General features: G+C 41.9%; 1 protein-coding gene across 1 annotated transcript; it reads left to right on the top strand.

The window, feature by feature from the left end:
- The first annotated feature begins 1,976 nt into the window (after window positions 1-1,976).
- On the top strand, window positions 1,977-8,026 carry LOC134405964 (vomeronasal type-2 receptor 26-like). The gene is made up of 5 exons (XM_063137197.1): window positions 1,977-2,267; window positions 3,440-3,739; window positions 4,998-5,093; window positions 5,873-5,999; window positions 7,116-8,026. Exons 1-5 carry the CDS (start codon window positions 1,977-1,979, stop codon window positions 8,024-8,026), a joined length of 1,725 nt encoding a protein of 574 aa, XP_062993267.1.
- The last annotated feature ends 3,939 nt before the right edge of the window (window positions 8,027-11,965 follow it).

Raw genomic sequence — 11,965 nt, 5'->3', positions numbered from 1 at the left:
CACATTTCAGTTCCCTATTAGGGGGTAGAGAAATAGGCCAGCTAATTTGGCTATTTTTTGAAGAGAACTTACTATCCCAAATCATTTTAGGTGGCTCTAACCTTTTTCAATCTTATTATTTCTTCATAATCTGAAAAGTTCTCTCTCTCTCTTTCTGTCTGCAAAAGAGAGCGAGAGAGAGAAAGAGAGAGAAATTGATTCTTGAGGTAGCCAGGTGCCAGGGTTTGGGAGAGATCACTATCTGGTCATCTGGGCTACAGGGAAAAGTGGACAGGGTTCCCACCGCTCTGTGGGCCACACCAGGAGCTGCTATGCCCTATGGGTTGTATTTGCAACTAGTTGTACTCCTCAGAGATTCAAATTTCCAGCAGAGATACTTAACCCTCCCTGCAATTATTTGAATCACCGTAATTGATTCTCCTTGTCAACAATACCAGCAGCTTTCCAGAATATGTTTGAAAAACAATCCATTAGTGACCCAGAAACTCTTTTAAATCCGTCAGGTTTGCCATTCAGAGCTGGGATTGGAGCTTCCATACATTTTAATGGGATTGTCACTTGAGGCATGTTTTTCTACATGTAGTCTTGTTAACACTAGAGCTAATACCCTTTTGTTGATCATCAATTACAGCAGCCCTGTAGTATGTCTTATTTAAAGTGGCCTGATGCCAGTGATGGCTACAGACATAATCGGCATAGTAACATCTGCATTTAGAGAGAAACTCTGCCTTCTGATAGCCATCTTAATGGTTATGCTGTTTCTCTTGGTTCACATGATGTTCCAGATAACTTCCACCAAGTGCCTCCCAACCAAAGCCCTCCATGTTCATCACAAGTGGTCTCAGCCTGGTGGCTTCTTCATTGGTGGGCTTGCTTCTCAGCTCATGCTCCTTTTCCCAAAAGTACCTTTTAAGAAAAACCCTTCTCAGGATCTGGGCTTTGAACTTCCAATGTAAGCAATTATTTCCCCCTTTTTCTGCCATCTTATAAACCTACATGTTTGTAATTGTATTCTCAATAGATATGTGAGAATCAGCAAAACTCAACGTCTTTGAAGTTCTCTGAATTCCAAAGCTCATTCCAAGTGTGACTCATATCTGCATTAGACTGTGAACTTTTTCCCCTTTTTTGCATGAAAATATAGGCATTTTCCCCAAATGTACACATTTTAATCTCCCAGAGTGTGTGCTTTTATGCACTTTTTTCAAATGTATGATTTCTTCTAATACTTTTTGTTTATTTGCTCTGTGGAACTCATTGCATGCATGGAAATGCAAGGACAGCAACTACAGATTGTATTTGGCTCCTCTTTTGGTTCACAGAAGTATGAATTGGGTAGAGTCTGATAAAAATTGAATCATACTAAATTTCTCATACATCCCTAATTCTCAATCTCTTTCTGAATCACTGAAGCTTTGTGAGTGTTGTGCACATTGCCATGTTTACAGCTTTCTTTTCTAATAAGAGAGCTCTTACCACTTTGAAGATAGCACTTAGTGTTTTCTTTCATCACATTGAATAGTAGCTCGGTAAAAGTAGCCCAATGTTTTTTTACAAATATCAAGGGCAAAAGCCATCTCTACAGAAAATTGCAAAACATGCAGACATTGCAGAAATTGGCGAGGAAGATACCAGAACTGTAAACGAGTTGTCTCTGATAACTGAAAAAAGAAGCAAATGTTTATAATTTCAAAAATTAAACTTAAAAGATGTGTAAAAAATAGTGGTAAAAGTAGGTGTTGAGATGTTGAGGTGTTAAATACATTGAGCAGTATTTAAGAAATAGAGAGAATTTGTACAAATCACCCATGCTAGTGAAAAGGGGAATATGATGGTTTATGGGTTTGTGTTACGTTGCAGTGTACTTATTATTATGTATTTATAAGTTCATATTATGATTTGCAAAGACTCAAGCATCCATAATGACAAACATTATAGAATTTATTTGTGACAGGGAATTTAACTCTATTCACAGCATGGTGACAAAGTTCTACCAGCACATCCTGACCTTGGCATTTGCTGTAAGTGAAGTTAACAAAAACCCCAAGATTTTGCCAAATGTCACACTTGGGTTTCACATCTTTGACAGCTACAATGATGAAAGGATGACCTATCGTACCACTCTAGACCTGATTTCCAATTCACAAAGATTTGTTCCCAACTATGAATGTGGTACCCAGAAAAATCTAATAGCTATTATTGGAGGAATGGGTTCTGATATTTCCTTCTGTATGGCAGATGTCTTGCATCTGTACAAGATTCCACAGGTAAGATCTGTGAATGGATATTCTATATTCTATGAGTGAGTTTGTGGTTCTGAATGTGGGGTTGCTGTGGTTGACCGGAAACTGAGGGTTCCTCTACACCAATCAGGATATTCCACTATGAAAGTGGTATATAAAAGGCAGGAGCCACACTACTGCTTTATAGTGGTCTTGAAGTGCACCTGCAACTGTTGGGGCCCATTAACACATACTATTTACCACTTTCATACCACTTTCATAGTGTTATATCCTGATTGGTGTAGATGTGTCATGGGCCCAAACAGTTGTCAGTGCACTTCAATACTGCTATAAAGCAGTAGTGTGGCTCCTGCCTTTTATATACCATTTTCATACCACTTTCATAGTGTTATATCCTGGTTGGTGTAGATGAGCCCAAAGTCAACTGGAGACTGACTTCAGACCACCTGAGGGATCAGGGAGTACAAGGTAGAGTCAGTTGAGTCTAGCACATACATATGTTCACTTCCAAACCTTATCCAGAAATGTCCTATATATTAACAGTAATAATCTTGATGTCAATGAATGCATCCATAAACATAGTCCATACATATTCAGATACTCCTCTTAACCCATTACTAAAATATTTGCATTTTTCCTTTTAGCTTACATATGGCTCATTTGCCCCAGAAGAACATGATATAACACACACACCACCTTTTTACCGCATGGTCCCAAATGAAGCCCACCTATATATGGGGATTATCCATTTGCTTCACTATTTCAGATGGACATGGGTTGGGCTTTTTGTTATGGATAATGAAAGTGGAGAACATTTTGTGAAGTCCATGGAGCTTTTATTTTTCCAGGAAGGAATCTGTTCAGCCTTCACAGGAAGAATCCCCAACCAGAGTTTTTTGCTTACCTTTGATGAGTTGAGTGTTCTGACATCAAATATTTATCTACATTTCATGGACAGGAATGCCAGAGCATGTGTCATCTATGGTGAAACTCTGACCATTATGTGGCTGAGTACATTGCTGGCTCTAGCTAATCCTGAATCTAAGCAATATGTTGGAAAGGTGTGGATAATGACAGCCCAGATTGATCTCTCAGTCACAGGCCTCATAACCCATACAAATTTTAAAATGTTCCATGGCACCATTTCCTTCACAATCCACTCCAATATACTTCCAGACTTCCTGACTTATCTTCAGAATATAAAACCTCATTGGTCACAAGGAGATGGTTTCCTACAGGAGTTCTGGGAACAAGCCTTTGACTGCTCATTTCCAAATCCCAGTATGTCAAAACTGGAGGAGAAAATATGTACAGGAGATGAGAAACTGGAAACCCTTCCTTCTGCTGTTTTTGAAATGGCCATTACTGGCCACAGCTACAGTATCTACAATGCTGTCTATGCTGCAGCATATGCTTTACATGCCATGGACAAACCTAGAGCACAACATAGAACAAAGATGCGAAGCCAAAGGCTTGGAAGTTTCCAATCTTGGAAGGTAATATTTTCATAATGGATTGGCTTGTGTTGACATGAATACGAAGTTAAACTACAGCCAACAGCATCATCCATGAATGATATAAAAAAGCATAAAGAACATAAGAAGAGCTATGTTGGATCAGACTGAGGATCCATTTAGTCCAGCATTCTGTTCACACAGTGGTCAACCAGTTTTGGACCAGGAACTCACAAACAGGACATGAGTGTAACAGCGTCCTACCACCCATGTTCCTCAGCATGGTGGAGGAGCCAGTGTGGTGGGGAGAGCCAGTGTGGTGTAGTGGCTAAGGTGTTGGACTGGGAGTAGGGAGATCTGGGTTCTAGTCCCCACTCAGCCCTGGAAACCCACTGGGTGACTTTGGGCCAGTCACAGACTCTCAGCCCAACCTACCTCACAGGGTTGTTGTTGTGAGGATAACATGGAGGGGAGGAGGATTATGTATGCCGCTTGGGTTCCTTGGAGGAAAAGAAGTGGGATATAAATGTAATAAAGAAATAATAAATAAATAAACTGGTGTAAATAGGTTTACTGCCTCTGCTACAGGAGGTAACAAAGAGCAACCAGGACTGTTAGCCATGATGCATATGATGTATGTATTCTTCATTGAGAAAGTATTGGGAGTTACAATTCTTTCCTATACTTGAAGGATGAAAACAAAGGTTACATGGTTGGATTTGTAGGCTTGGTATTTAACAGATGTAATTCCTTAAAATGGTGTCAGCAAGTCAGGGAAGGAAAGGAACCTCTCGTGCAAGCACTGAGTCATTACTGACTCTTGGAGGGACGCCAGCTTTCGCTGTCGTTTTCTTGGCAGGCCTTATAGCGGGGTGGTTTGCCGTTGCCTTACCAGGCCGTGATTACCTTTCCCCCAGCTAACTGGGTACTCATTTTACCGACCTCGGGAGGATGGAAGGCTGAGTCGACCCGAGCCGGCTGCCTGAAACCAGCTTCCGCTGGGATCGAACTCAGGCCGTGGGGAGAGTTTCAGCTGCAGAAACTGCTGCTTTACTGCTCTGCGCCACACGAGGCTCGTCAGCAAGTCAACTTGTCTGCAAATTCGATGTAAAGGTTCCAATATGTTGTGCTGTTTTGTTGTTCCTCTTTCTCTCTCTCTTTGAACTAGCTCCACCCATTTCTTCAAGGCATTTCATTCAACAACTCTGCTGGAGACAACGTGTCTTTTAATCATGACAGGGAAATGGTCGCCGGTTTTGACATAGTGAATATAGTCGTATTTCCAAATATCTCATTCCAGAGAGTGAAGGTTGGGCAAGTATATCCCAAAACTTTGGAAGGAAAAGGATTAATCGTTAATGATTATATAATTGAATGGCCCAGAGGCTTTAACCAGGTATTCTGAGATTATTGAGGCAGAGCGTTAGTATCAAGGGCAGAGGTTCCCTTTTCTGCATAAATTGTCTTTATAAGGGGATATGAAAGTTTGTGATAAAATCCTGGCTATTTATCACATTCACAAGAATAGAGATGAAACCAGAATAGCTGTTCCTGAACACACTTGAAATCCATTGTAAAATTTCAGGGCAAGTAAAATCTCATAAATATTTGAGAGAGTCAAACCAAACTCATTTATTTATTATATTTATTTCTTAAAGCATTTATATCCTGCCCTATATCACAAGGATCTCAGGGCGGCATTCAGATAAAATCATACATATAAAATAGAATAAATATACAATGCTAAAAGAAATCAAACCATTAATATGTTAAAACCTATATGAATTTTTAAAACAGTAAAAGCCAATTAAAACAAGGCAGTGTGCAGGATGATTTACTTAGCCATCAAAGGTTCTGTTAAAAAACCATGTCTTAACCTGATGCTGAAATGCTAGTGCCAGTCAGGCCTCCAGGGGGAGGGCATTCCACAGCCGGGGTGCTACCACAAAGAAAGCCCCCTCCCATGTCCCACCACAGCATATATCTCACATTGGTGGGGCACAGAGAAGGGCTTCTCCAATGTATCTCAGGTCTTGGGCAAGCAGATATGTCATCCATTCTGTCCTTCCCCCTGAACACTTGTTCCTTTGTAGAGTAGTTCACCACTCACTCACACTACAACAAGAAGAACAATAACATCTAATTTCTTCCACCCTAAATTCCATTTATGGATAGGTGATGCCCCTTTCTGTGTGTAGTGATGCCTGCCAACCTGGTTATCAGAAGAAAAGGAAAGAAGGGGAGAAATTTTGCTGCTATGACTGTGCTCTGTGCCCAGCTGGGAAGATTTCATACAAAAGGGGTAGGTAATGTAGTGCATTAAATATTCCAGAATACATGAATAATAAGGCTAATAGTTCGCAAAGAGGTAAGTTAAAACCTTCAACTCAGGTGCCCAATGAGTGGTGTGTGATGTAGTACTCCTCCACTGAGCTGCATTTTGGTGCTATAGAGATGTTTTAATAATAAATAAATAAATAAATAAATAAAATAAATGCTGGCTCAGTGGTGTAGCGGTCCCTGTGACATTTGCCTGACTTGCATTGTGACAAATTGAGCAAGCAAGGTGGTCTGCGGAGTCCGGTCCAGGAGGGAGACATTTTTCTCCCTCTCTCAATATACTAGAACCCAATGGGGTCATCCCATGAAGCAGATTGGTGGGAGATCCAAGACAAATAAAGGGAAGTACTTCTTCACACAGCACATAGTTATATTATGGAACTCACTACCACAAGTTGTAGTGATGGCCACCAATCTGGATGGCTTCAAAAGGGGGTTGGATAAATTCCTGGAGGCAAAGGTTATCAATGGCTACTAGCCCTGATGGTTGTGTGCTATCTCCAGTATTCGAGGCAGTAAGCCTGTATGCACCAGTTGCTGAGGAACATGGGTGGGAGGGTGCTTTTGCATCATGTCCTGCTTGTTCATCCCTGGCCGATGGCTGGTTGGCTACTGTGTGAACAGTGTGCTGGACTAGATGGACCCTTGGTCTGATCCAGCAGGGCACTTGTTATTTTCTTATGTTCTTAATGATGAGCTGGTGTTAATCTGCTGAGCTCAAGCCCCCAACTGGGCTCCATTGCCTTCCCTAGGTGTGTGTGAGCATGTGACAGATGGACAGGCAGATATGCAGAGAATATTTGTTATGGCTAGTTAACAATAAAGATAGAAAAATTAAACATGTTTTAAATGCAATAAACACAGAAGCCAACTTAAACCCCATGAGAATTTCAAATAATAAGAATAAGCAGCAGATAATTTAGGGAATAGTAGACTGCATTTTTGTCTGGTTGCATTAAATCCTGGAACCAACAGGATTTAATGCAGAATGGACAGGGACTTGAAAAACCAGGCATAAATTAATACTGCCCCCAATTCATATAGGAGTTGGAACTGAAATGAAAGTTTCCCCCTACAGACATGAATGGTTGTTTCAACTGCCCAGAAGAACAATATCCAAGCATGGATCAAGATCGATGTATCCCTAAAGCTATATCCTTTCTGTCATATGAAGAACCTTTAGGGATCAGCTTAACTGCAGTTTCTATTTACTTATCACTAATCACTGTCTTGGTGTTAGGGATGTTTATTAAACATAAAAATACCCCCATAGTCAAAGCCAACAATCAGAACCTCACCTACACTCTCCTCATCTCTCTGTTTCTCTGCTTCTTATGTTCTTTGCTATTTGTTGGACAACCTGGAAAAGTGACCTGCTTTCTTCAACATTCTTTGTTTGGTGTCATCTTCTCTGTGGCTATTTCTTCTGTGTTGGCCAAATCTATCACTGTTGTTCTTGCTTTCAAGGCCACTAAACCAGGGTCCAACTTAAGGACATGGGTGGGGAAAAGACTGTCCATCTCCTTTATGCTTTCTGGTACCTTCATTCAAGCTGGCATTTGTGCAGTGTGTCTGGGAATATCTCCTCCATTTCCAGTTTTGGACATGCAGTCAGAGGCTGGAGAGATCATAGTAGAATGTAGTTCAGGGTCTGCCACCATGTTTTGTCTCATCCTGGGCTACTTGGGACTTCTGGCCATCATCAGCTTCACTGTGGCTTTCATAGCTAGAAAGTTGCCAGACAGTTTTAACGAAGCCAAGTTCATCACCTTCAGCATGCTGATGTTTTGCAGTGTTTGGTTGTCTTTTGTTCCGGCTTACTTGAGCACCAAAGGGAAATACATGGTGGCTGTGGAGATCTTCTCTATCTTAGCCTCTAGTGCTGGTTTATTAGGTTGTATCTTTATCCCAAAATGCTATATCATTGTGTTGAGGCCTGAATTGAACAGCAAGGGACACCTAATAAGGAAAAATAATTTCAAAATGTAAGGGGTCCTATTATATGTATCTCTCTCTCTCTGGGGCAATAGACATATTGGATCTACTGGAGGAACCAGGTTCAGCTACCAAAGATCCATTGTACTAACATTTGTCAAGCAAATGTATGAGGGATTGATATGCATGGCAAACATACAATAAAAGCTGTGGTTGTATAATGGGTTATACTTTTTCATTGTTTTTCCCCATTGGTTCCATTGATCAGACCCTGTGTCAGTCAGTGACATTCTATGGCATCTGTCAACATCCCCCTGCTTCATTAGGGTTCAACAGTGCTGACACAGAATCATAGAATCATAGAATAGTAAAGTTTGAAGGGGCCTACAAGGCCATTGAGTCCAACCCCCTGCTCAATGCAGGAATCCACCCTAAAGCATCCCTGCCAGATGGTTGTCCAGCTGCCTCTTGAAGGCCTCAAGTGTGGGAGAGCCCACGACATACCTTGACACCAGGTGGATGGAACTATAAACCTCCATTTCAGTTTCACTGAATGAGATGCTTTACGGCATTGTGGGAAAATAAAATGGCAGTTTCCATTCATTCTCAGAGTGATGCTGCCTGGTTAGCCTAAGGGGGGCATCAATGTAAGAGGGGAGCCACCAGAGTGTAATTTGCCAAGTGCTTCCAGGAACTTGGGGCTGGCCCTGCCAATAATATATTTAATTTTCATAATTTACACTGTAATCCTTTTTGGTAGCTACATTCATAAATGGTTTAGTAAACCCTGCATGTGCTGTCCTCTTCCACTTTCCACTGACAAGTGAGGATCAACAATAATTGGATAAAAGGGAAAGCACTTCATAAGAACATAAGAACACAAGAAGAGCCCTGATGCTGGATCAGACCAAGGGTCCATCTAGTCCAGCACTCTGGTCACACAGTGGCCAACCAGCTGTCAACCAGGGACCGTCAAATCTGGACATGGTGCAACAGCACCCTCCCAACCCATGTTCCACAGCAATTGGTGCACACAGGCTTACTGCTTTGAATACTGGTGGTAGCACACAACCATTAGGGCTAGTAGCCATTGATAGCCTTCACCTAAACAAATTTATCCAACCACCTTTTAAAGCCATTGAAATTGGTGGACATCACCACATCTTCTGGTACTGAATTCCGTAATTTAACTGTGTGCTGTGTGAAGAAGTCTTTCCTTTTATTTGTCCTGAACCTTCCTCCAATCAGCTACATAGGATAACCCTGGGTTCTAGTATTTTGAGAAAGGGAGAAAAATGTCTCCCTATCAACATTCTCCACACCACACATAATTTTGTACACCTCTATCATGACTCCCCTTAGCCTCCTTTTTCCCAAGCTAGACAATCCCAGTTGTTGTAACCTTCCCTCATAGGGGAGATGCTCCAGCCCCTTAATCATTTTAGCTGGCCTTTCCAGAACTTTTGCCAGCTCTGTAATATCTTTAGTTGTGGTGACAAGAGCTGTACACAGTTCTGGTCACCACACTTCTTCAGCGGTGGCACCAATTCCACTGCATTCCATCCCCAGGGAGAATGTCTAGCTTTACTTGTGGATAGGGTGAGCTAACCCAGATTGTTGGTTGGTTGCAGTCATACAACAGTCACATTTCCCAAATTCTACACCTATTAAATTGTTGAGCCCTGGATAGGTGAAACCATTTGTTCCCAAAGGAGACCCATGAGGCTCACAGTCCTGAACTGCATGGCTCTGGAATCCTCCCTCACCTTAAAAATGCCTCCAAGTGTTCATAAAACTTGCTACCTATTGCGGTTTTGTTGAATGGGTTTTTCCAAAAGGGGAACATTACCTTAGAAGCAATGCATTGTGGGGCACGTGATGTCAGCAGGTGAAGCCAGAGCTGGCACTGGTCAGGACCATTCAAACATGCTCCATCCATCCCCATTGATTATTCACACACATTCCTACATCCCACCCACTATTCACAGACATGGAAATGCTGTCAGTGAGCATGCTGTCATTACTTTGCTAGTGAGCATCTGAGTAAGTAGTTTTGGTATTGCAAAATAACATTGTGTGCCTGCTACATGCATATCTCGGACACAGAAATACACAGCAGAGTCGCCAGACGTCACAGTGTTCAGCTGAAGGGAGAACTCATTCTCGGAGGACTCTGAAGAAACAGTAGTACGGCTCTGCAGAGAAGGTGCATACCACTTCTGCCCATCATAGGGGTATATCCTTGCAATCCATTCTAGAAATTTTCCAGGAGGCTGGCGAATCCAGTCCCAAAGGTTATTTGGATTAGAGATGGAGAAACCTGTTACTTTACAGGCCAATCTAAGGTTCTCTCCAAGTCTCACTGTACCAGGGCCATTGGATATGAGCTGAACACTGGAGAATCCCCCTTCGAGAAAGTGAACAATAGAAGGATCTTGACATCACAGAACCAGTAAGTGAACCTATAAAATATTAAGGAGCATCCCGTAGAACACATACTTACATCTTGGCATGGCCACCAGGGAAAACAAAAAGAAGAGACTCACTTTCATAATGTTGATAAAGAGATTTTCAAGCTAGGCAGTGTAGACAACCTTCAGAAATGGGTAGAAAGTATAGATCCAAGAATGAGAGGTTTAGTTTTTAAGAGAGGATTTCCCTTTTCCCTGTGATCCTCTCAATGAATTTGCATGTGTTCCTCCCCCAGTGTCCTATGAAATAAAGGAGAGACTTTCAGAAACCAATTTTGTTAAGCAGGTTATAAAGGTTGCTTCCCACTTATTCACTGGATGGGTTTCCTAGATGAAGAGCACAAGTATTTATATTTGGAAATAAATGGCTAGACAGATGGTAGAGATACTTCTGGGGGAAATTCATACTTGTGTATTTAACATAGGGTGCGTAAGTCTGGGCAATTTCATACACCACCTCTGGATGCACTACTGGTTGCATTTCCTCTGCTCCAGCAGCAAAATATAATGTGTGTGTGGGTGGGGTGGGGGTCTGTTGTCTGAAAATTCACAAACTTATTTTATTTGTTTGTGTATTAATAGACTTGTATCCTGCCCTATATCACTTGGAATTCAGGGCAGCAAACACATAAAACCAAACAGTATAAAACCATAACTGTATTTATTGCACAACCAAAAACACATTAACAAGTTAAAACCCGTAGAAAATTTAAAAGTAATTAAAACTGTACAGGTTGACATGTTTCATAAATCCAATGCTCTTTTGAACCCATGTTTTAATTTGACACCACAATGAAGACAGTGTTGGTGCCAGTTGGGCCTCCAGTGGAAAAACATTCCACAACCGGGGTGCCACCACCGAAAAGGTCCTCTCAAATGTCCCATCAAAATTTATGTATCACATTGGTGGGATGTAGTGGATGGAGTTTAGGGAATCTTGGTGATCACAAGAATAGCTTTTTTGCTTTGAACTGGAGAGTTACGGCCTGGCTAGATGAAGGGGTTGGAAGGGTATGATCTCGTGACTTTATGATTTCGAGATCGTCCCCCTCATCTACACATGGTGTGTGATGTCCCAGGAGGAAGAGGACATCGTGGCCGCCATTTTTTTGTTTTTCAATCGGAGAAGAGTGCAGGAGTGCTCCTGCACAAAATGTTAGGTGTTTTTTTTTTTTAAAAAAAAAAAATCCTCCTGCTCCCCCCCCCCCAATGAGCACAGAGATCCTGAGGAGCTCCGTGCCTGGGTCCCAGTTCCTCATGGTTACTCGCGAGGAGTCCAGGCAAAAACAGGATGGCAGGCCACATGTTCTGCAGTCCTGGGATGATCCTGAGACCGCAAAAAATAGGAATTTATTGGTAGGGCGATATCCCTGGCTAAGGGAGGGATTGTCCCTCCTTGCTCCCGGGATGCTCTGTGTGTCATGTGGATGCACGGGGATGATCCCGGGATGATGACCAGGATATTGCCCCATCTAGCCATGCCCCTAGTTTTATTTATTGCTTCTTATTAATAAAACTGGAG

This window comes from Elgaria multicarinata, chromosome 11, assembly GCF_023053635.1.
Source record: "Elgaria multicarinata webbii isolate HBS135686 ecotype San Diego chromosome 11, rElgMul1.1.pri, whole genome shotgun sequence".
Classification (NCBI taxonomy): Eukaryota; Metazoa; Chordata; class Lepidosauria; order Squamata; family Anguidae; genus Elgaria; species Elgaria multicarinata.
The sequence above is the reverse complement of the archived record's forward strand: the minus strand, read 5'-3'. Positions and strand labels throughout refer to the sequence as shown.